General features: G+C 45.3%; 1 protein-coding gene across 1 annotated transcript; it reads right to left on the bottom strand.

Annotated features, from left to right (window-relative positions):
• Nucleotides 1-635: 635 nt before the first annotated feature.
• LOC119453487 (uncharacterized) lies at nt 636-23,891 on the bottom strand. Its single transcript, XM_037715530.2, has 9 exons — nt 23,662-23,891; nt 22,015-22,085; nt 20,794-20,935; nt 15,415-15,522; nt 12,855-12,963; nt 9,041-9,233; nt 4,212-4,335; nt 3,943-4,062; nt 636-2,665 (listed from the first exon to the last, which is right to left on the bottom strand). The coding sequence occupies exons 1-9, from the start codon at nt 23,728-23,730 to the stop codon at nt 2,549-2,551; spliced, it is 1,053 nt and encodes a 350-aa protein (XP_037571458.1). The 5' UTR covers nt 23,731-23,891; the 3' UTR covers nt 636-2,548.
• Nucleotides 23,892-25,647: the final 1,756 nt, after the last annotated feature.

Genomic DNA, 25,647 nt, shown 5'->3' with positions numbered 1-25,647 from the left:
GTGGCGTGCTGCGTTGTTAACAGTCTACCACGGCCATCATGGGCTGCTGCGATAATCCCTTTCGCCGCTGCGACACCCAACTTTTGACAAGGGCTTTGCCCTCTTGGTTTCTCCGCTGTGTAGCTTCCAGCATGCTATCGGAGACAAAACAAAAAGAGAGGAATGCCGAATATCAGTGCAATAATTCCACTTATAGTTGAATGATTTGACAAATTTTGACGCTCTGTGTAGCTTCCAGCATGCTAGCGGAGACAAAGAGAGAGGAATGCCGAATATCAGTGCGATAATACCTCTTATAGTTGAACGATTTGAAAAATTTTGCCGGCATGAGATTCGTGGAATGATGTACTTTAATAGTGAGGCCATTTGATGATTAGCTAGAAAAATGTTTCAGGGCCCCTTTAAGCTCATGGTAATTCCTTGCCTTTTACTGACCCTCCGTGGCTGACTCAGCAAAAGAGCATAGCTATGATGCGACTGCTGCATCGCGATGATGATCATGCCTGTGGCCGTTTCCTTTGAAACTGGAGATTTTGACCAGATCAGGCCCAAAAACTATAAAGAAAGAAAGAAAAAAAGAACATTTACTGCTAAGGGGTCCGCGCATCTGCCTTTGTCACTGCTCACTGACAGTGCCACCAACACTTGAGCTGCCACTTTGTTCTGTCCACCATGTCCCAGCAAAGCTGCCGAGACGCGGTGTTGAGCTCGGCAGAGACGCCGGCCGATGTGGCCAATGTGACATCATTGGTGTGTTTTGATGTGACCAGTTTGACATGCTTGTCTTTCTGCTAGTGTGGTGGGCACACTTACCTGTGTTTCTATTCCGCAGCAAGATGTGACGGCAGTGTCAGACTACCTTTCCACTGCAATGCTCACGGCATGATAAACACCATAGGACAGCTTGGACATAGCAGTGCTACAAAAAAGGATATATTTTGATAGCTTAATAACATTTTATTGCCAAATATATGTACATTTATTTTTTTGTATCGAGCCTACTTAAATGTGACCAGGCACTTACAAGCACTTGCACATACTGCAGAAAAGACTTGTGAAGCTAACTGTCCATAAGTTATCACTTGGTAGATTTTAGGTTGGCGAATTCTTAACAATGACAGCTTGGAATGTGTTCTCACGGATTCAATGTCTGTGGGCTTCATCAGTTGTCACCGTTTATGACCGAGCACCTCAAATCGCCTTATTATTCTCGCTTGTCGCCTATTGAGGGCCTTGATGCCACGAGACGGAATATGAGAGTTTATTGGCCTTTTGCTTGATACATGCTAAGTGATACATGTTCCACATCTGCCAGCATGGCTGTGAGTGGCGCTGGCTAACATGCCTAGGACTCATGTTGAATTCCAATGGCAGAGTCGGAGCAAGTTTTTCGGCTCTTTTCGGAGCAAGTTTGTTCCAATGACAGAGTGAGAGCGGGAGTAAAATGTTCCAATGAGAGAGTCGGAGTGGATTCAGAGTGGGAGTGACTCCGTGGAGCAGGAAAAGATGCTCCGCCAAAATCGGCGGAGTGGACCGGAACTCTGCGTGACGCATTTCCTTTACGACGTTTGTCTGCTGGGGGGCGCAGCCGGTCGCGACTCGCGATGGTAATGGCGGACGAAATGAACGGCTCGGCTAGTTTGGCAGAGCGTGCGGCATTGCTTCTGCTACTCGATAGCGACAGCTCCGAGTCGGAAAGCTCAAGTTCGACACGAGCGACTTCCCGGATAGTGCCAGCGACGCTGAAACTGCCGCTTATGAGCGGGAATTCGACAGGATGTTCCGCATTCCCGCGAAGAGACCCGAAGTAGTGAGCTTCATCGAGGACGTCCTTCAAGTTGCGGAGACACCTACCATGTTTGTCCGCATTCTGTGTGCTCACCACTAGCAAACAAAAGCTGTAGCACGCTTAATTGGCAAGATATCCATTTTGCAGCTTTAAGCAGCGGGTTTAACGGCGCTGAAAAGACAAGTGACCGGTACGGCGGTGCTGGGAGCAAACAGCAGAAGGGAATGACAACACGCAAGGTACCCTGGGTAACTTGGCACCCCAAGGATAGAACTTCCGCCTTGCTCCGGCGGCGCAGGTTGTATTCCACTCGCGGATTTGGAGGCGTTGCTCTACGCCAGAGTCGAGTGCTCACTCGCGGAGTCCGTCGGCTGCTCCGGCTCCGCCATTGGAATTCAACATTAGGTCTACTATGCATACATAAACACACAACTGTAACTCAATGCTAATGCATCGCACACATAATGGGCAAGATGTGGGTATTGGTAGCACCAGCGGCACGTAGTCATTTCACTTTTATTTCTCTGTCCCTTTATTAAGAGCATGAAGCTTATCACAAATTTCACCCTCATTCATAATTAATTCTGCTTTAAACAACACTGTTGATTCCCCCTATTATTCTTTTGCCTTCATTTTCTGTTGGCTTCATATGATTGCAACTATGGCCGTCTATACGTCACTTGGAGCAAACGCCATGTCACTGAACAATGTCTCGGCTGATTGGACCTTTGCAGAGCTTTAACAGTTGCAAGACCTGTGTCAGCGTGCTGCTTCCAAGGCACTAATGAGGGGCGTGAAGTCGACGTACGAATCCACACGACCATCCGTCACGGGAGGTGCGGGCGGAGGGGCCTCCTCCTCGCACAGCGACACCACCTGTGGGAAGTGAGCCACACGCATCATATCTGGTCCCAAGCTTTTCTTAAAGGGAATGCTCTACCACCTGCTTCTCACACGGAAAACGGTGATACTTAATGAGTATAATTCTAGGGTTTTACATGCCAAAACCATGATCTGATTATGAGGCACACCGTAGTGAGGGCCTCCTGATCACCGTATTTTCCGGACCATAAGTCACATCTTTGTATAAGTCACATCCCCTACAATTCTCGAGTTTGGACGAAAAAATTAGCATATAAGTTTCACCGGTGTACAAGATGCACCTACGGTACTCTAACTCGGTCGGTATAATGAAAAGCGATTATGCACACTTGTACACTTACCGCAAAATGCCATAATCACCCACTGCAAGGCACTAAATTTCTGTACATAAAATTTTTATGAGCCACAAATTCTAGCAGAAAAAAACATTTCAACTAACTCTTGGGTGCAGAAAACCAACATTTATAGCACTTCTGTCATGTATGGTCAGAAATATGTTTAACATGAAAAACGTAAAACAGCTACCGCCGTGTTTGAGACATTGCGCGAGCAGCACCGAGTAAAAACGAAACTACTGTTTGCAGCAACTGGTGCACACACAACTGTGATGGCAAACAAAGGCCATAAAGCAACAAATGGGCCCAAAGTGTTCCGCTGATGACTATGGCGATGCAGACTCCGCCACTTCGTTTCAGTTGGACACTAGCGCCGTTTTTGCTCTTTGTGTTGCACATTTGCGGTGCTCGTCGAGCTCCAAAAGTTGTCTGAATTCACCGGTGTGTGGCCAAATACGCCTGAATTAACAGCACTTTGATTCCATTAAGTAATGCATACGCCTTCCGGGACCAGAGGACGAGTCCGAATTATCCGATTTTCTGAATTAATGAAGGTCGAGTTAACAAGGCTTTGTTCCATTCCACTACATTCCACTTTCATTCCGTTACATTCCACTTACAAAGACTTTTTAAGGCCTATATTCAATATATGCATCTCTTGCAGCAGTGCTTCATCAGCGCTTGGGCGCTCGTCGTTACTCACTGATAGCGACTGCTGTGATAACGAGACAATCACTGTGGCAGAGCAAGTTGTGGATGGCAATTAGAATAGAGGAGTTTTGTGAATAAGGGCCAAGTTTATGCAGTAAGCACATATGGTAGTTGGTGTTTGTCCCGTCATGCACATCTTCGGTCTGAGCCTTTTTTCGCTGCAGTTCGATTGTATCTCTAAGAACACACACCGTGTTCCTTCGCATTACTTACTATGGCACTTACCATGAGTGTGAGCTCATGAGGCCAGCCAGCTGGCAGCTCGCAATGGTCGAGCAGTTGAGACAGCGCCTGTCGGGCGCTTCCGGGCTGTGATGCCAGCTTTGCAACCAGTTGGTTCGCCTCCTGCACAGTTTACACAAACACACACAATATTGCACACTGCTTATGCGAGGCATGTGGCATGGAAGTTATGCTTCAGAAACACTTTAATATCTTTTTTTTTTTTCCAAGCTTGCTCAGTAGCATAAACCTCAAGTTCCCAGTCTGCTCACTTGGTTTGCAACTCCTGAGCAGTTAAGGGCTGTGCAGAGGCCATCGGAAAGGAAGACGAGCCGGCAGCCTGGCTCCACGCTCAGCGGGCCACACATTTCTGGCTCGTTTGACACTGGGTCGGGCCTGCACAAACACAAGGGCACACTTCAGCCTGAGGGCGAAGCTCATCCAAGCTATTCTGATGGCATGTCATCCAAGTCGAAGTAATGGCACATGAACAGTGCTCATGCAAAACAATGCATGTAATCAACTAACCAACATATGTCCACTTGGTTGCGCTATATACCTGGTGTTCACATCTAGGCTACCTGGTTAGGTGGACGTTCAGCAGCGAGAAACCTTTCCACAGTAATTTGTCTGACTGCCTAAAATGCACTACTTAAACTTTTATTTATTCCCTTTAAACCATAGATTGCCAAGTTGAAGCTGAGAAGTGAAGTCGTTTCTACTTAGCTGAAATCCAAAGACTGGCACCACTTTCAAGATATCTGTCCTTAAAATGTGCTATGAAACACACTGGCGCATACTTTAGCAGATTTTGGGGATGAATACAGTCAACGTCCGATTTTTCAAAATCCCTAGGGGCTGCGGGAACGTCCGAAAAATCGGGCAGTCTGAAAAAATGAATGCATGCCCTTTTCTGCCCCCAAGGGTTTAAATCGCCACAGGCACATCCAAAATAGCTCTGAAGGCCTGTCAGTACACTATTACGTGTATCGGTACTTGTGCTGTAATAGGAGACTGCGGGTGCGCGCGTGTATAATTGAGGAATACGTGCAGTGGCCCATGACAATTGCCCGCTTCCGAATCTTGGTATGCTTCACCGCAATACTTCGCGTATGCTTCACCGCGTAACACTGCTGTATTGAGGCAAAGCTGACTTTCAGGAACTGGCATTATAGAACGCGCTGTGCTTTTCGAGCTTCCAAGTAAGTGGCGAGGATTACAAAGATGGAGTTGTCGCCATTGCTAACAGCGGCGAATTGATTCAATGAAAAACGCAGCACCGAACAGAAAGAAGCTTGGTGGCAAACGTCGAAATGGCTAGGCCTAGTGTTGCCGCGGTGGTAGCTACGGCTGCCAGCGGGATCCGCGTGAAAGAGGCGCTAGTTCGAGGCACCAAGATAATCAAAATGTCGGCGGCGGTGGCTTCGACTATTGCTGTTTCGGACCTGCGGTCATGGTAAAAAGTCTGGAAAATCGGACGGCAAAGGTTTTTTACGTCCGAAATGTCAGACAAGGATCTTACACACTGACTCTATGGAGTATGTGGTGGTGCCGCGAAGGAGTCTAAATTATCGGGCACGTCCGAAAAATCAGGCATCCGGAAAATTGGTCGTCGACTGTATCTCGAAGCAGACATCACTTTATTGCTGCTTGGCTTCAAGTTAGCAGTTGTAACATGTAACAAAAAATAACTAGACGGCTAGTTAGCATATTTCAAGTAATTAGGTAAATTATTGTTAAACTTTTTTTTGTTGCTAACGTCTGCCTAGCCACACAGTCTAGCTCTGAAAATGAAATGGCCTAGATGCAACAGCTTTTCTTAAGTGTTTCACATAAGAAAAAGTGCTTGGTGTTAGTATACAAAATGCCATCCCGACATCAACTTGGCAGCAGCCCTTTAATAGAGGTGCCTGTCAGGGGTCGTTTCAGCTCTCGACCTGTATGAAAGCAACCTGTAGGCATGTCAGAAAGCAATACTCTGTTTCAGTAGTTCCATGCAGCACTGTTGAAGCTGTTGAAACACCCGTTTCAAGTATAGTGGTAGCGTCGTCTGCTACACGGTGCGGCGCATAGAAGCCGACAAGAAAGAGGTTTGAAGGAGTGCGCGTGGCATGTGGAATTCGGTGCATGGACAACAAAAAGGAAAAGAAGAAATGAAACCCTGAAGACGAGCTGACGTATTGTCTCTTTGTATCAAGGCTTGTCCGTCCCCGACGACGAAGCCTGCTCTTTCCTTCAAAAAGGCTTTCGCCTTTACAGAAGCTACAGGCTTCTTCGACCAATCACGAGGGCGAACACATCCTAAAGGTGCCCTTCAAGCCCTGTCGTCTGCCAGCGGAAAGTGCTGTAGAGCAGGCGGCTGCATCATCTATGAAGACTCCAACTGCAAAGCGACATCAGCTGTAGAAAATTCGTTTCATATTTGCTTCGATACCAAAATGGCATGCATCTTCAAGATATTTCGAGGTACAGAGTCTGAAGGACGGTAGCAGAGATGGCGGAAGTGGAGGGTTCAGAAGGAGCACGTGGCCAGCAGTGTCACTTGAGATGGTGGCGCCATCTCTTGGTCCCCCTTGTAACATCCACTTGTACATGGTGAGCTCGCTGACATTCGCAATTGCAGCCACTTTCTTAATTATAATTTGTGCACGTTTACTGCACTCCTCCTGCGCTGTTCCAAGCATGTTCAATACCCAACTTATCCATTCCTTTTGTGTAAAAGAGCAGCTTGGAACGACACCACACAAGCGAATCAGCGGACGGCAATTCTGCGAAGGACGAAACGCTATCCAGGCGGGAGTCCTCCATGTTGTTGCAGTTGTGCCGACTACGCATATGAATTTAGCCACTGTAAAAGCAATTAATTGTTTGTACTTTTTAAATGAAAATAATGCCTATATGGCAGCAATGCATTCATTTTTTTTGTTCTTTGCACGTTTTCATTTGAACAAGTGGAGAACACTATTTTCAGTGTCATTGGAGCCTCAATAAATATTTTATTAAAAAACGAAGAAAAATCACACAATAAACCGCAGCTGAGGCCTGCAGAGAAGCTTCCAAATAAACACCTGCCGACGAGACCACTTGTCAAGGCCATTTAGTCACTGCAACGGGTTCCGAACTACAGCACTTCATCACGTTGGACAAGAATCTGCACTTGCCGGTCGCGTAGCCTTGGCTCTGCTGCAAGGAACTACTAAAACAGAGTATAGCTAGCTTACACAGCCTCCGTAATTGCTTTGGGTACCACTACGAAAGCTGTCTAAATCCGTTGGCAATCGATAAAAGCGGCAGAGAATTCTAACTTAAGCATAGTTCTTGTAGCCTGATAGTGCTGCTGCCACACGTTTGACACTATAAGCAGTGTCATCATAGTGAAAGCGATCCTGAAGGGACACAAGTGGACGACTCGAAGGTAGTGGGGTTGAAAAGAGATTTTAACAGAAGCAAATGCATGCACCCATTTTGTACATGATGCACATACACTATAGTGACCTACAAGGGCATGCAAACTATGCCACATACCATATTTTCTGGATTACAGGCTGCACCTTTGTATAAGTGCACCCCCCACTTTTCGCGAGTTCTTAAAAAATGTTTGTACAGTAGACCTAGGGTTAATTCGACACCATATAATTCAATTTTTTGGTTAATCCGATACCGACCGAAGGTCCCAGCCAGTGCCCATGCATTTCTATGGGCCCAAATTTTTGTTATTTCGATTCTAAAACTGCCCTTTGCTGGATAATTCAAACTTGACCAGTCGGCAATCACGCACCTGACCCCTACGGTGACCCCAATAGCAACGCATTTAGTGGCAGTGCATGCTGTGAACACACATCATAATTCTCTAATCGAAAATGCCTATTTGCATTTTCAAGAATTTTCAAGCAATATGTAGCTCACACTGTCTGACTATGGCATTTACCCAATTATAATGTGCACCTTTCTTTTTTCAGGAAAATTGGGCCGAAAACTGCCTGCATGGTGCGATCGGACACGAAGCCAAAAGTGTCTTCGTGAAGTTCATATGCTTTACTGCATAACACGGATGTATTACAGCAAATCTGACTCAAGAACCGTACAGCAAAGCTAACTTCAAACAACCAGCTGCCAATGTGCAACACATATTAGACCCTTGCCCATTTCTCTTGCAAGAAAATCACGTAGGCATTAGATTTCTGTTTTGTTTAGGAGCTGTAATGCCATTTACACGTTAGTTTTCTAATTATGACACAAAAAGAGTTCGATGGGGGGGTGTTAGAATAGGACAGATAGTACTGCCAAATCAATCAAGGGTGTGTTTTGGTCTGTTTTTCAGCATCTTGTTTAATTCAACTCGCCGGATAATTTGATTGATTTTGTTGGTCCCGTCAGGGTTGAATGGAAGTCGACTGTGTATAAGTTGCACAGGTATATAAGATGCACCTATTTTAACTCAGTAGGCATAATGAAACGACGCATGCATGTGCACTCATCACGAAAATACCAAACTTGCCCATTTCAGGGAACAAAATTTTCATGAACAAAATTTTTGAGCCACAATTTCGAGCAGTCAAAGACCTACGACTAACACTCCTCTTAGGCACAGAAAACCTACATTTACTGCACTTCCCTCGAAGCCACTGAAGGCCGGCAGCATCGCTGGGTAACTGTCGTCAGCTTCTGAATAACTTTTCTGAGACATTCTATGTGCGTCACTGGCATTGCCTCTGCAGTGCAAAATTGCCGCACGACTGGCCACTCGAAGCACTTTGTGTGTATTCGCGGGGTTCTTTCACGCTCAGAAAAACATTTTCATGTGGCATGTATTGAGCAACAGAAAGCTGTATCGGGAGTTTTCTCTGCTGCTCTACAATTTTCTCAGTGACACTTTTCATCTAGTTACAATATTTGAGAAGTTTATTAAGTAATTAAGACTGATTATCTAAATAGGCGGAATGCAAAAAATAATCCGAGTATCTCCAAGTGACGGCCAACAACATTACTTTGGTTCTGCCCAGCTACATGGCATTTGCATATTTTTAAATCGTGGTGCATGATAGTTGGGACACCCTGTAGGTTGGACAGATGCATGCCATATGCCAATGCACGTACGTACCCGTCGGGGCGCCGTCGGCGTGGGTGTGCACCGAGGCAACGAGTGACGGGAAGGGTTTCTTCCACAAGGGCGTCGGTGTTTAGACCAAGCCGTGCCAGGCGGGCCAGCTCATCTGCATTGTGCATGCTGTGCTCCACTGTCAGCAGCTGCGGCTCCTCTTCTCCTCCGCGCAGCAGCAGCAATCGCGTGCGCCCTGCAATATGTGAGGTGGTAATGTAGCCACACGTTCTTTGCTCGTTATGTGTTTTTTCTTGTTTTCGTGTGTGTCTCTGCAAGAATGACAAACTGGGCCTTGTTGGCAATAAAAATGCAGCTCGCGTTGGGATGCCACCTTATTGGCATTATTGTGCATTTACTTCTGCACAAGATGTACGCTTGGCATCAGATCGCTGATCTGTTGTGGGCATTGTAGGTAGTATCATGAGCCCATCATTATGGTACTTACAGTAGAACCCTGTTGATATGATCCTATTTGGTATGATTATCTGGCACCGATGTTTGCGATCGAAACCATAAAAAATTACCCAATACAGTTAGGCTGCTTTCTTTTACCGGGTAATACATTCCCAGAAAGCGCGATTGTTTGACACCAACGTTCACTCCATCCCAAAAGTGTGATCGTACGATACTCTTTCCAGCCGTTAAATCCCATGTGAACAAGAAAGGGCACGAGGCTTGCGCAATCGAGAGCAGTAGGCGCCTGCCATGGCAGCTTCCCCGCAGTACTTGCCCGTCCGTGCCACGCAAAATGCCGGCACGTACTCGGTTTCCTCTTCCAGTACCACCAAATCACCTCGCGTGTTGTCATCCGTTACATTCACAGTTATCGCCACCAACCCTATTGCAATAAGCATCTTCGCCTATCTGTTTAACAGTGTGTAGTCGACTGTAGCATACTGCATGCCTTTAATAGGCGATAATACAAATGCGCCACTGTTCCCTGCTGCAGCCGGTGCGAAGTGAGCGTCATGTTTTGCTCTGGCGGCAGTTTAGGCATCGTATTCTGGCATTGCTCACCAGCTCAATTTCGTTTCATTTTCTGTAGCCAGCTTGAAACACTATGCGGGGGGAAAAAAAATGACAAAAGCATGTCTTGGGCCACTTAAGCCCTGCCAGCTTGCCGTGCATCACTGTCTGCTGCTGGCAACGATCCTTGCTGAGTGGGTACCTGAAAATTTCCTGCCAAATGCCCCGCCCGAAGAAGCTGCCAACCCAAGCTCAATTCAAGGAACGCAAACATAAATTTGCCGAAGCTGCAAAAACGACAAAATGCATCTCGGGCTGCTTGGGCTCCACCAGCTCGACACCCGCTGGCGTCTTGCGCTGCAACATTTCATGCAATGCTTTGCTCAGTGCAGATTTCAACTACAGTTTATTCTGCCAAATTTTCTTTTGTGGCTTTGGATTGTACGTTTTCCCAGTTATGTTTCCTTCTTCTGAGAATGTATGAACGAGGTTCTACTTATTATGATCCATGTAGCACATTTTCAAACTATTGGGATGCTTGCCACTTGTTTGAGAACTTGTTAACATGCCCTGTAGATGGAGCTGTTTGTGAATCGGTCCATGTCAACTGTGCTATAAGTACTGTTGCTACAGCTGCCAAATTGTACTTCTTTCGTAGGCACACGTTCACCCACAAAGCGTTTATGCTCTTGAAGTTTCTCCTAGTCAGACTGTCTACTTCCAGCCGATGTTTTCTTGTGACAGAATGCAGGAGCACTGACAAGGCCATTTGTAAGGTTTCTTACACAGGTGAATTCCATCACAGCAACCCCATATGCACTAAAGCTCTGGTTACAGCAAATGAAGATACTGCCCCAACCCAATTCAGGTCTCTTCAACTTGGCTGCACTTTTGGAACCAGTTTTCGAGTGTGCAGTGTGTGGCACTGTGTGAGCTTGTATCGTGTGAGCACCAGCATGCCTCATTGCCTTTGCAAACAGAAAAGATGCAGCGACAAACCAGCGCTGGTCGTCTCCTGCAGGCACTTTCTTCTTGTCATCACAATAACCAATATCGTGGTACTAGTACCACGCAGTGGCAACAAATTTGTAGCCGTCAATGCTACTCTTTTCATCAGAGAACGCAGGATAATCTTATGCTGCACAAATGAAAGCAATTAAGTGTGCCTTTACCAACATATCTGTCCATAAAGAGCTTGCTAACTTCTCAAAAAATAAAGTGCTTGCATTTACCTACCAACTAGTTAGGTTCGTTGCCTTCAAAGTGAATCTTCAAACAGAAATTTTAAAAGTTGGCGAACTTTCTGGACAGACATCGTACTGGCATCATACTTGCATCTCGCTTTCTTATGCCATCTAGGCTTACTGTTTTAACCAAAGTGGGAGACACATACATCTGTGCGCCATAAATCGACTAGCACTGTGCCATGTTATATGCTACCAAGATCTTGCACGATGCCTGCGCTTCCAAAGAAGCAAGTGCAGGAGAAACGGGAACTCATGATGAACTGGCTTGTGCACCAAGTAAAATCAAAGAGCATGGTGCACTCTAAAGTTGACGACAAAAGTGCTGGACTCCCTCAAGTAGTGCAGAAAGTGCAGCCAAATTCAAGAAACCATTCTTATGTTCATATGCCATAATGACCCAATGCGATAAACAGTCAAACCTGACAAACTTTCCCCAGCAAAGCAAGACCAGTGCTGCTGTGGCACAGGAAAACACTTCTGCAAAGCAACGGTGAAGCTGAAAACAAAGCTCAAACCCTCGTGCCCACAAGCACAGCTGCACTCATTATAGCTCGAGTTCACCGCAGGCACACAGCAATGATGGCAATAACAATCTCAATTATGCCTTTTGACTGAGGCAATGACTGCACTTGAATATTGCTTGTTGAAAATTCATGCACTGTAATTTTCTAATCAGGTGTTTTCACTATTTATAATTAAAGGCATTAATTGAAGCATATGTTTTCGCATGAAACTCCTTATCAGAGGAATCGCTGAGAAGTGTCACTGAATATTGTGGCTAGACTAGGCACTTTGGTTAAAAGGTGGCGCTGCCCTTAACTAGGTCAGTCGAGGAGAAACTGAGTTAAGGAGTGTTTATGCTAACATGGTGATAGTTTTCTTGGAAGTCTCTGACCTCATAACTGTATCTATTTTCATTTGCACATTTTTCTGTTCCTGCCAACCTACCGACTCGCTCCAATGATCCATTGCCTTTGCAAACAGAAAAGATGCAGCGACAAACCAGCTCTGGTCGTCTCCTGCAGGCACTTTCTTCTTGTCATCACAATAACCAATATCGTGGTAGTACCACGCAGTGGCAACAAATTTGTAGCCGTGAATGCTATTCTTTTCCACAGAGAACGCAGGTCAATCTTATGCTACACAAATGAAAGCAATTCAGTGTGTTAAGAGCTTTTACCAACATAAAGATCTTGCTAACTTCGCAAAAAGTACTTGCATGATGTGAAGGTATCGACAATAAAGAATTATAGTTGATGGCCTGCAAGAATTGTTCAGCCAAGTATCACAGTTACCCTGTGTGCTGAAGAACTCTCGGCAGCAACCATGCTCAGTAAAGCTTCTGACATAATTTCGTTGCTTTTTGTGTTTAAAACAAAGCGCACAGTAGTGTGACAGTGCTCGACCCGTTTCCCTCTTTACGGTCATCTGTGTCATCACGCTGTACTGTAATTTCCAAGCCATGAATCAGTTCTAACTAATCGAGACTTTTATTCTCTCTTGCAATGTGTTTCTTGTGCAGCAATATGTTCTAAAGGTGGTTCTCAGGGGACAATAGGTGCCAACCTAACAGAGCTGACAAGGATGCGCCGTGCACCCACCTAGGTTGGCGACGTAGAGGTGCTCGCCATCCATGACGACAGCAAGCGCCAGGGAGCATCCCGACGACAGCTCTGCCTCCAGGGCGGCCAGGGATGCCTCACCGGGACCCTGAACAAAAAGAATAGGGAGATCCAAGGGGCTCAAATTTTCGTTACGTCGACACCGTACAAAGAAACAGAATATGAAGTCAGAGAAAGTATGGGGAAGATTAATTGTTATGTTTAATTGAAATGTAGTAAGAGGAATGCAGTAAAGAAGCAACAACTCGCCACAGGTGGGAGCTGAACCCATATCCCCTGCTTTATGCATGTGGTGCTTTATCGAGTAAGCCACGGCGATGCCACCTTCCCAGTCACATTCATGAGTTTCTGTGTGTGTGCTTGTAAGAGATAAGCCCCGGTAGTGCTAGCCAGCTCCGTTCACAGTCAAGGCAATGGAGGATGTAGGTATCGTAGGATTACGTGACAGCGGCGAACAAGCTGTGCCGTCGTTCCTACTCAGAAGGGCGAAGGCGGCGAGCCAAGCAGAGGCTGCAACAACCAGCATCTAGGCTTTCAGAACAACACTGCACGTGCCGAGCTTGCGCCTCGAGCACGCGCTGTGCATCTTTATTTTTCTCTGCCTTGACAGCCAGCGCCAAGGCACCAGCTGAAATCGCCGAGCAGTGCGCCCCGCGTTGCATCGTCGGAGGGCGCTACAGTATGATCCCCACCTGCAGCCAGTTATTTTTTCGTTCACCTTCAATTCCTTTTACTGTATTATTGCTACACTTCAATGAAAGGTAACAATTAATTTCCGCTATGCTTTCTCTGGTATCATTGACTGTTTCTGCATACGGCAGTCACTGGAACGTTGTAATATGGGCAGCCCGAGCTGCCTCATGTTGGGACACGGTAACAAAAACTAGCATGCAACAGCAGCACGCGAACCACAGAAATTTAATTTTTCATTTTGTCTCACTATCCTAAGGGGCACTAAAACACTTCTCGAACACAGTAAGAAAATGTTCCTGATAATAGGCGTGAACCCACAAAGTAAATGTTATTCTGCTGCATGCAGCAAGGAACCTACAATCTCACATACTTGAATGCTTGCTCTCCCTATTATAGCCCAGCTCCTGGGCTACGTCAGTGATGACATTACATGAAGTGCAATGGCCCATAGGTGCCACTGACTGGCAGATATATACATACCCTTTCAGATGTGCTCAGAAATGAGGAAGTGGTGATTGTTAAAGCGACTGACAACTGGCCAGAATGTGTTGTGAGACATTGATGGAAATGAAATGACCATGATTCATAGTGATAGAAACAAGCATGCTGTTCAAGATTTAAATAGGAATTATAATTTTGATTTGGTAAAGGAAGTCTCAAAAACCAGTAAGTAGCGAGAACTGTACGTAAGTCAGCTGTTATTAAGTACCGCATAGTTATCGGTTAAAATTGCAGTTTGTATATTATAAGGCTTTTGCGCTTTATTTGATGCATATTATGAAGTAAAAAAGTCCATGCTAACGAGCGGCACTCGTGTCCCTCAATGCATGGCGCTGTCGTATGCCCGTGAAATTCTGAGCACGCATGCGAGCTAGAATCCTTTGTTCCAGCTTGTTCAGATCCTTGAAAGACGACATGTTTCGGAAAGCAAGAGCGCACGCGTGGCTACAGCAACGAAGTGTGACCCGCGTGTAAAAATGCTGTTTCGCTTTAGACTTTTAGAGAATTTAACTTGGCTTGGCTAAAAAACATCCTTGACTTGTTAATGACCACATTTGTTGGACATGAAACCACGAAAGCACGCAGCTACAACTGTATAAATAATTTAACACTTCAGAAAACACGAATCACAGGAACATTGGCTTGATAAGAAAACTAATAATTTCACACAGCTACGACTGCACTTGCTGTCTGCCTCTCACCAATGCCAGTGTATAATTGCTATTGCACTCGCCTACCACTGTTTCCAGCGTGCTTCCAGTGAATGACTACATCTTTACTGAAGATAGAAAAATTCTGATAAAAATATGTTACATGGCGTTTTCCGCATTATCATTGCACAATTCCACACTCTTACCAGTAAGCTTTCCATTGCACTAAAAAAAATGGGTACCATAGTAATTGGTTGTCAGTCCCTTTAACACATCCTGTCCGTCCTATTGCTGCTGCATTGTAACCCTTGGGCACCCTTGCCAGAAGCCAGCCTTGAAGGGCTGCCATAAGCACATCACAGAAAGATAATAGAAAATAGCAATAGGCAGGGCATTGCTGCCAGAGTGACCACAGCAGAGAGAAAATGATGAGTTGGAGGGGAACAGGGAACGCAGACGTTGCACTCATTAATCTCCATTCTCATTAGATCCTTCTAAAAAAATTTTAAAGGAATATATTCCTTGAAAGGCATCACACTCATTCCAACACAATGCTCAGTTTCAAGAAAAGGTGTGTCAGGGGTCCTTTAAACCCTGCAATGCCAAGTGTCCCACATGCTCGGCCTTATCCAATAAGCCATTCCATCACAAAGGGTAGACCAGATGTCTCCTGCCCCAGGCCATGGTAGTCTTACCTGGTCCGGGGCTCGGAGGAGCTCATCTCGCCGGCTCAGCGTCGGCTCCAGGCTCTGCAGCCAGGCATCGTGTACAGCCTGCAAGCTGGAACAAAGTGCTGCCTGAACCTGCAAATAGAAATTGGCCATGTTCCAGCCTACCGCTAGCACCCTGCAGACAACCTATTGACACAGAGATGCACAGATAAAACAGTTGTGGAGGCTATAAACAAGGAGACACAATGCAAGATAAACTTATTGCAATATGCAGTCACTAACCCTGCTCCCTTATTGCCTAAAATTTGCCTGATAAGAAAGGGCAAATATGTCTATAGAGGTATCAATATGCAATGTCTGGATGTCAGAACATAAAATTTTCAGCAAGCGAAAATGGAAAATTATACTGGGAACAACCGAGGACCAAGATGCTTCGCATAAGCCTTCCAACAGCATACCGGAAAGTTTCATTTGTTCAATGCCCTATAAGAATTATCATGTGAGGCATCACCATCTGAATGAAAAATAATACAGGTATTTAAAGTAATCAAAGTTACTAGAAAAGTTCATGTAAAGTCGCTCATTGCTTACTACAGTGTGCAAGAGAAGAGGTGGAGTTTTAATGGGGTGGGAGATTTCTCAGTGCACTCTACGAAATCTCCCACGGACCAGTGAGAGCTTAATATCCTGCAGTAACAGGCTTTCTCTTAGCCATGTAGTACTTGCTAGCACAATCAACTATGTTTGCAGCCAATATATCATAAGATGCAGTTCAAATCTTTTCAAGACCAGTCCATCATAAGATATATATATAATCCATTACACTGCTAGTTCAGCTGCGATGGACCTGTGTAATGTCTGCGACCTGTGTAATGTCCATGCTAGTTCAGCATGGACCTGTGTAATGTCTGCGCTCTTGTAGCAGCCATGTCCCCTACTAGAAAAAAAAGTAATAAAAAAAATTGCGTAGGCTGTATCAGAGATGCAGCCTTGTGCGTGCTACCGAGAGTATATGGGCACTAGGGTACAGAAATGGCATAACCAAATACAAAAGTTACGTTTATTCATGCATTAGAAAGCTTAGAAGCCTAACTTACGTTATAGCTGGTGGGGATCGTACGGTCTATTTTGAAATAATGCTCCCTCCCTATGCCTAGGATACGTTAGACGTTAGATTTCCAGTCTGGACGTTAGATTTCCAGAGGGTCTTTGGCACTAGGGTAAAGAAATGACGCCCCTGCTGGTGGCACCCATGACTGGCCCATGCTGCTTGAGCCTGCTGCACTCGCAGATGGTTGGGCCTCCCGCGTTTGCCTCAAATCTCCTGCGCTTGCGCTCACTATAGAGATGGACACATTCTGTCGTGATCCAAGTTGTTGGATAACCCTCCCTCCTGCTGCCCGCGTCTCTACACACCATTTCTAGACTGTACATGTTGAACACAGGGTTAAGACTTAAAGTTTGACGCCAACCAAATAAGGGAATTTATTAGCCCGACGTTTCAGAGCCAATTCGGCTCCTTCTTCAGGGGGTATTCTTCAGAGGTGGTGGTGTGCCGCTTTTAAAAGGTCCATCGTAAGAAAGGAGAGGAAGGGGGGAGAGAGCGTAAGTTGGGGAGACTCTTGAAAGGGCACCTGTTCTTGACAGACGAAAGAGGTGGTGGTGGGGGGGGGGGAGGGCGGCGTTGCTGGTCGTCTGGGTTGACCATTGCTGGGGGCCCTTTACTCGCGGGAATGCTGTTGATTGAGGGGCGGAGGGGGACGAGATGTTTTGGTGTTGGTGACCTAAAGCGGGGGGTCCTTTCTTCCCTTCGTCGCGTCTGCAAGGCCGTGAACATACAAAGAAGGAAGGATGCCCTTCACGTGGTTTATATTACCCGCCGTATTCTGAATGTGCCATGAGTCCAGGAGTAGCCTTTTTCGCCAGTTTGTCTCTGTTTGAAGGATTTGGTTTTCTTGGAAAGAAATCTTGTGGTCGGCGTCTTCGGAATGTTCGGCGACGGCGCTGCATATTCGGTTGAATGTTCTGACGTCATTTTCATGTTGTCTGATTCTTTCATTTAGATTTTTGGTTTCTCCAATGTACGACGCCAGACAGTCGGCACAGCTGATTTTATAGACGACGCCTTGATCTTTTTCTTTTGGTGGACGGTCTTTTGGTTTAGGAAGGAGGATATTCAAAGTGCTCATCGGTTTGTGCGCGACTTTGAGGCTTTCTTTTTTTAATATTCGGCTGAGAGCTTCACTGGTACCTTTGACGTATGGGATGGACACTCGTTTCTGTGGTCGAGGGGAAGTCAACGGCTGCTCCCACTCGGATCGACAAATGTACTGCCGAGCTACGCCTTTCTGAACGCCGAGTGAGAAGCTAAATTTGACCTCCTATTGCATCATGCGTGGTGCAACAATGGTGCCATACGTGTGCGTGACACATACATGATTGAGTAATGGCTCCTTTCCTCTGCACAATGATAGCAAAGTAAGGTGCATGGGTAGTACGGTTGCAAAGATATAAGCGATAATGCTACAACACACTTTTGTTACATGTGGTTTTAGCAAACGATCCCCTATGACTGATTTTAACGATGTTTCACATAAAAAAACTCATGCTGATTCTTTTTTTAAAGAAATTTTCCCATGATACAAATCTGAAATATCCACTTAATGAAGCTGCGTACCTTTGGTGTTTCCTCATGAATATCATACAAATGTAGAACATATTTCAATCAATGCCTTTACGTCAACTCAGAGCTTCGCACTTCAACATAGCGCTCTGTGCAGCCTATGTTCGTTGGCGTGGCCACATGGGCTACATCACCCATACTTGCGATTTATGCCAGCAGACACAATTAGAGATTGTGCCACAGCACTTTGATACCAGGCATGCTCTTTGATGTAGACACCATAACATGAGCTTCTATCTCGTCAGACGCTTCATAAAACTTGCTGCACACAAGGTCATAAAGAGACTTGCAACTGTGACACCTTTCTCGAGTGCATTGCACTGCATGTGTCATAAAGAGTCATATCTGTATTGCACAAGAGAAGCATAAGGTGTTCATAGAATGTTTTGTGAACTTGTGGTTGCTGCTGTGAAGGCCCTGTGGTTTTCAGTTCAATGGCATTCTTGCTGCTTTGTTTTCTTCATGGTGCCTCCCCCCCCCCCCCCCCCCCCTTTGGTGAACGGACTCTTTCGAGGTGTTGGCTTGCTGCAGGCTTTCATACTTGATGTCTCACTCATGACACACTGTGCCCAATGGCCAGGCCTAGCAACAGGTGATGTGTTCCTGCCTGTGAGACGTGTTGTCTGCAGTAAGCACCCAGAATATGGCAGTGGATGTACCAGCAGTCATGGGAGGCATTGTGTAGTCAAGGCATACAGGAAGCTCATATCAATATCTTAGCAAATACCTATAAAGATTCAGCAGCTGCCTTAATTATTCACAAGAAAAGCAAAAAATGACCGATCAAGAAAGGGGCCAGCAAGGTGACACAACTCTCCAATGCTATTCACTGCGAGCTTAGAAGTACTTATTCAAGCTATTATGGATGGGGAACGATTAGTACTAGTCAGGATAAACGGTGAATATCTTGGCAATTTGCAGTTTGCAGATGACATTGTCCTCAATGCTAGAGATGACTTGCAATAAATAATTGAGGGCCTTAGCTGAGAAGTAGATCTGAAGATAAATATGCCGAAGACAAAGGCAGTGTTCAGTAGCCTGGCAAGAGAACAAGAATTTGCAATTGGCAGCCCCTACGATCTATGCAACAGTATGTATATAGGGAAAACAGGGGGAATGTGGGAGATGGAAATTCAAGACAATGAGCAAGATGAGAACAAGGTGGGAGCATGACCAACATTTTGACAATTGGACTTGTCTTTTTCAAGGCGACATATGCTCTCCTCGGCACAGTACGTATATAGGCCATTTACTCCCAGGTGACCCAGATCACGAAAAAGGAATTTACTGAAGAATAAAAATGGGTTAAAGCGCATGCGGTAGGCATCACCAAGTCACAACTAGCAGCTTACCGTTATCCCTGAAAATAAAAGTGCGCAATCGTAGCATTTTATTGGTGCTAACATATGGTGCAGAAAAACAAAAATAGTTCGACAATCTAAGGACTGCACAACAAGCTTTGGAACGATAAATGATAAATGCAACATTAAGAGACGGGAACACAGCGGTGTGGATTAGAGAGAAAATGAAGGTAGCTGACATTCTAGTTGAGATTAATAGGAAGAAATGGAGTTGAACAGGCCATTTGATGTGTAAAGCAGATAATCAGAGGTCTATTAGAGTTTTTGAACGGGCGTCAAGAAAAGGGAAGCGCAGTCAAGGATGGCAGAGAATTAGGTGGTGTGATGAAGTTGGGAAATTTGCTGGCACAAGACGGTGTCAGCAGGTGCCAAGACAGGGGTAATTGGAGATATCTTCGTCCAACAGTTAACATTAAATAGGCTGAAGATGACGGTGACTTGGCAGCATGTTGGGCCTACAGAATGACACACCTTCCAGAAGCACTCCAATTTTCTTTAGCCATAATACCATCGTCGCTTCTGTTGCTGGCCTTATATGGAGGCACCAATATAAAGTGCAATGCATTAGGCAGGCACGTAAAAAGCTCCATTGATAAGAAAAGGAGGTACAACGTCACTCTCAACTGCAGGTTTGTTGAACACACCGTGGGACTGAAATGCTCAAGGGAACAAATGACAATGCAGTAGCGTGAACACAAAGAAATGTAACTTATTTCTCTTTTTATATATTAATGCCAGCTAGCCGAGATGCAAGGCATAGTTCCCTGAGGGAAACGTACTGAGGAATCGAGGAAGTTGGGCTCACCACACAGGGATGCCATGCAAATGTTCATCCACATCAAACTCTTTGACTTAGACCGTTTGCAGGTGCAGTACTGTAAAGCGAAGCGCATATGAGCGATTGTGTTTGCCCGTCCTGGTGCTGAGCTCTGCAGCCAAATAGAAGTCTTTTGTGGGAGAGCCCCACAAAGTGCACTGACAAGCATGCATTTAGCCAATGCAGGCCAATGTCCTGCATCCGAAGAGCAGGAAGCAATGTCGTATCGTGATAACTATCCACACTGACGGGTCGAACGAGCGTAAGAGTGCTCGTACTGTCTCTCGTTGTAGCTGCATAACTAGGACACAAGCTTGCGCCGTGCATGCCATGCGGAGAAGATGATCTTCAGAAGACATAAGAGACGTTTGGGGAGACAAGTATCAAGAGATGCGAGAGTCACATGAAAATTTTATGCTAAACACAAGAAAGGAACAAAAAGAAAGAAATAACAACCAAAAATTATGACAAGTGTGAGAAGGACAGAAGTGATCAGAAACAACTGTGAGTTTGAGGAAGGGGCAGAGTGGCAAATGACTGACCTGCTCTGGCTGAGAGGCATGTGTGAGGCGCTTGGCAAGCTCTCGAGGCAGCCGGCGTCCAACAAAGGGAACCAACCACCGGGGGCTACCCATCGGAGTGGCACAAAGTAGGCAACTCACACGGGCATGTGCGTTGTTCACCCTGCACATACCAGGGGGCAGCCACAACACCATGTCCCTCCGGCTTTAATACACACCTTGTTTTATTGTTGTAACAACTGAAAAAGTGCAGCCATCAGATTTGGTGGACCATTGCATTTTACAACTCAATTTGTGTTTTTCAATTTGTGCTGCTCCTGTCTCTATCATGACGCACCACACAACCTTGCTGCCATGTGCAACAAGTGAATCCCATTGCAGAAATTAAGCAGTAAATGGCTGCGACTTGAACAAGAAATATATTTCATGCTGGTTTTACTTTTTTTACAAAAACATATCCCCTATAAATCAGCACTGAAAATAGGTACACTACTTCCTTATGCAAATGGCTCTGGCTGTCAACTATGACAGGAAACGAATCTGTTTCTCTCAGGCTTAATCACAATAAATGAGATTTTTGGTGTGCTCAAATACTAACACTTTGCATCAGTCAGAATCTCATGTGTACACGATTTCATGCAAATGTTATGACAAGACCTTTACAAAGAAACAATTCATGTATCATGCAGCTGTTGGTGGACGGTGCATATTGTTCAATCAGTCACTCAATCAACCAATAAATCAATCATAAATCAATCATTTAATTAATAAATAAAAAATTTTGCCTCTGTAGCTTTAACCTTATAGCTATGGTGCTGAAAACCTTTGCACAAATTCTATGCAGAGAGAAATGGACATATGCTACAAGCATAAATTCAAACAGGAGCACGAGTATTGTTACATTTTAAGATTTGTTTACCTTTGTAACCACTGCCTAATTTTGGCTCCAAATCTTCTGTCTGGGACTACACGATGCTTAGAAGTCAGTTATGAAGTGGTTGGTCATTTCACTCCCATGAAATTATGCTTTTAACAGGTGTTCTGATAAGTTGTCTCTTGTTCTCATTTCAATTTATGCTGATGGTACACAAAGAAATGTTGTCGAAGCACCACCTATATTTGCATACAGTTCATGTTAGCGTTTACAATTGCACGGCTTGTCAAGACAGTGACTCTTCTTAATATTACAGCCAGAAAAAGTTGTTGATGTGCACAAGTCCTCCTCGGGGAAAAGATGCTCACCGAAACTGCAGACAGCGGTTGTGAGACTCTCCTGCTGCATGCCACGAGCCCCACGTGTCTGCTGCGGGAAGCTGTAAACAGTTGCAAAGAAAGTGCATTGGGATTACATTTTTAATGCCTAAAAAAAAAAAAAAAGAGAGAGAAGGTCAATGCATGAAAAACAACAGCTGCAAGACGTTTTTACCAGTGCAATTATGTGGGTGGAGAGAGCGCCACATAATGGACACCACAGACACAGATGATGTCTGCTTGATGAAAGGCAAAACACCATTGTCAAGAATTTCTGTACACACACATACTCTCTTTTACTTGTTTGCATCATTAGTTGATTGGCGCTTGACACTTGGCAACAAGAGAATGGAACGAACTTTTCTCCGTGGAGTTTCTCGGTACCCTGGGGCTCTCGACTTTGGCTGGGCTTCCAGGAGGATGTTTCGGGGACGAAGACATGAAGCATGACAAGGAGAACTAGTACTCAGAGGAACCAGCGAGTGATCATCATATAACGGCTTCTCTGTTAAAGTAGAACCGACATGACATTTTTAACTTGTCATTGTATTGCTATAAATGATGGTCCAAACCCTCTATATCGTAGAAAAAATACTGGCAACCATCAGAGCACTGTAAATAATTTACTATAGTACTTCTAATAATCAGTCTTGGTCTCTGTACCTCGGTGGTGGGTGCATCATGATACAATGGCTCACTTTGCTCCTGCAATCATTGCAGCTGCCACACACAAGTGCAGCTTAAAGAAATGCGCGCAGAACTTCATCGCTCTCTCTTTTATGATAATTATAATGACACTTAGCGTTACTGATTCACAACGTCAGCAAGTTTTCTCTGTGTTGTAACGTCATGATAATGCTGATGGCGCCATGTCCAACATTTCGAGACCAACTTCTGTATCAAATTAAAGTATCTCAAAAGTGATCCTAGACCATACGCACCAAGTGTCGTCATTTCACGCGTGAGAAATGTACGGGTGAGATTAAACAACTTTGAAAACATGTGCTGGTGTACATCTTTAAGATGTAAGTGTTCATTGTTTGTGTAACTGTAAGCAGTGAAATTAACAACAGCAATGGCAGTGCCTTACTCGACAAAATCTATCCTAGAGGAAACAGCCACAACCTCAACAAGCAGTACATCTCACCACGTGTGAGTGCCACCTATACTATTGTTGGCAAATTACAGTGAGCATTCTGGGAAGACGTATCTGAATCTTCAAGCAAGCGCTCGGTGTTTGCTGTCCAAATGTGTCAGAGGAAAACGATGCCCTGTGCCGGACACAGTGGAAGCTATGCGAAACCAGCAGAATGACCGAGCAAGGAACAAGTGTATCTGTCAGCTCTTTTCTTTGGCGATTACGTGTTGTTATTGAATGTTACAAGGTAGATTATTTTTGTACAAAGGAATGAACCATGCGCAAATAAAGTCGCACAGTTTCATCACAACAATGACTGATTTATTTTGTGTGCCTCCCTTAATGCACAGTTAGTTCGGCTTCTATGCGTACAATGCAAGTAATAATAATACAGTGCAATTAAATAACGATACAATGCAAGTGACGAGGACTTGTGATCTGGAATCGAGAGCTAGATCGAGATGGCATGAGCCGTCAGGATCGTCGACGACAGAGCTCACCGTGTCGTTGGAGCCACCACTGCGACCAGAGGAACTGGACCCGTCGGTGCTCTCGGAGCGGGTCGGCATGTCAGCTCTTAACGGGATGAGCGATGGGTGAAGACAACCGACACAAATCAGTGTAAACAATAGAACAACCGGACGACAGCACACACACACAACTACCACAACTACTTGCACAACTGCACAACCTACGCGCCGCGCTAATCAGCCGGACGCGGCTATGGTGGCTATTGGCGACAGCGTTTTCGGCTGGTTTCGGCCACGACCTCCTCTATAAATTGGCGACCTGCCCATACGGCGGCGCTCCTGCGCGCCGATTTTGTTTTGCTTGTTTATTTTATTTTAGTTCTGTTAGCTGCCACCGCGAAACGTGGCGCCACAACTTACCCCCATGCCAGATCGCTCGGCGTGTAGTTGTATATGGGTGTTCTGTGGTGTAGTTGTATGTTGTTGTTCGTCTGCCATTTTCCACGTGTTTTTTCAGCCGTGTTCTTAATTGCTGCGAAGTGTGCTCGCGCAGCGTAAACAGCGCTTGCGAAAGCATTGGTCGCAACAGCAATGGTTTACTGTTGCATGCCGTTTTGTAAATCGAGCGGACGGACATCTGCTGGCATCTCATTTCACGAGTTTCCTGTCACTGATGCGCGCGTACTTTGGCTGAAGAAGATATCTCGCCAAGGCGAAGGTAATGTGCTGTTAAAGTATAGCGGCCGGTAATAGCATGTATGTCATTCCCAGCAATATTGTCAAAACAGTAGTCTGTATGACTAAAGAGGATGCGTTCATTGTAATTCGTTCGATGCTCGCGGCTTTACTACTCCGAGCAACACCAAGCCAAAGTCTCGAAAGGTGCTGAAAGTTTGAGCTTGAACCAATAAAATGTACTTCCTGACACATCTGTCCATTTCACATTGCGTGAAGTGTGTTCCTTCTGCATGAGCATTTTGCCTAGTTCAACTGAACTACACATGGATGTGTTTTCTGAAGTAGTGGGGCTTAACTTTGAATTTATGGTTTATGAGGGACACTGCAGTGAAGGGTCCTCGTGATGGAGGTGCAGCAAAGTATTCCTGAAAAGGGAACCAGGTTAATTCCGATCGTCTGAAATGCTCACGATTGAATTCATTGCAATGAAAAAAAAAAAAAAAAAAAAAGGTGCCGGGAACTAATTAGCCTTAGCATAATTGATCTCGTAACTCGGTACGAATAATTGCATTGAAAACCCGAACTCGGTAACCCGAGACGCAGAGGGTGTGGCGGAGTGTGCAGCGAGAAATTAAAATTTGCACATTGGAGTTTCTGCACTCCTCTGTATCAAACGGGGGGTGGGGAGTAAATCGCCCGCCCGCAAAACCCGCCAAAATATTCAACTAAGACTTCTTCGCCATGGAGACCTTCAAATGGCATGCCGCAGACAGTAAATAAAAGTGCGATAAAAATTTTTACATGTAAGGGCGAGATCCCGTGAGAACCGCTTGCTGTGCACCGCAGCGCTTCGATTGCTATTCTCATCCCGCATATCTACTGTATTAGCGAAGATGCCGTGATGGTGGACGCGTGGAATTGAATGCGTATTTACGCAGAGCGACAGTAGCAACTGTTTTTACGGTGCGTACACAAAACCGTGCTTGGGAACAGTCGGCAGTGCTGAGCTAGGTCGATGTAGTCGCAAGCCGTCAAGGTGTCTACTACACATTTTGGCCTCGTCTGGGCGCATTAATTGAACAGAGAACCATTTTTAACAAAGTTTTCCAAGTACTTAAATAAAAGAAAACGAAAACACAAGGCACGGCACACTGTACTGACTAACAACGCGGTCGCCGTTCCGAAGTGTTTCGACCATTTCTAGTTGTCGCGTCGTCTGCTATGGGGGTAAGTAGTGGCGGCCTCTCGCGGCATTTTTGGCAACTGCCCGAACACGTGACTTTCAAAAGTGGAGTCACGAGCTGCCGTAGAGAGGGCCGGTATGAGCAGGTCGCCAAT

Source organism: Dermacentor silvarum, chromosome 5 (genome assembly GCF_013339745.2).
Source record: "Dermacentor silvarum isolate Dsil-2018 chromosome 5, BIME_Dsil_1.4, whole genome shotgun sequence".
Taxonomy (NCBI): domain Eukaryota; kingdom Metazoa; phylum Arthropoda; class Arachnida; order Ixodida; family Ixodidae; genus Dermacentor; species Dermacentor silvarum.
The sequence above is the reverse complement of the archived record's forward strand: the minus strand, read 5'-3'. Positions and strand labels throughout refer to the sequence as shown.

Excerpts from the sequence above, each read along its gene's own strand:
- LOC119453487 (XM_037715530.2), bottom strand. The coding sequence starts at position 23,730 with ATGCCGACCCGCTCCGAGAGCACCGACGGGTCCAGTTCCTCTGGTCGC. Across the intron at positions 15,523-20,793 it reads ATGCCTCTCAGCCAGAGCAG|GTTCAGGCAGCACTTTGTTC; the intron begins GTCAGTCATTTG and ends TTCTATTTGCAG. Across the intron at positions 9,234-12,854 it reads CCTCTACGTCGCCAACCTAG|GGCGCACGCGATTGCTGCTG; the intron begins GTGGGTGCACGG and ends CACATATTGCAG.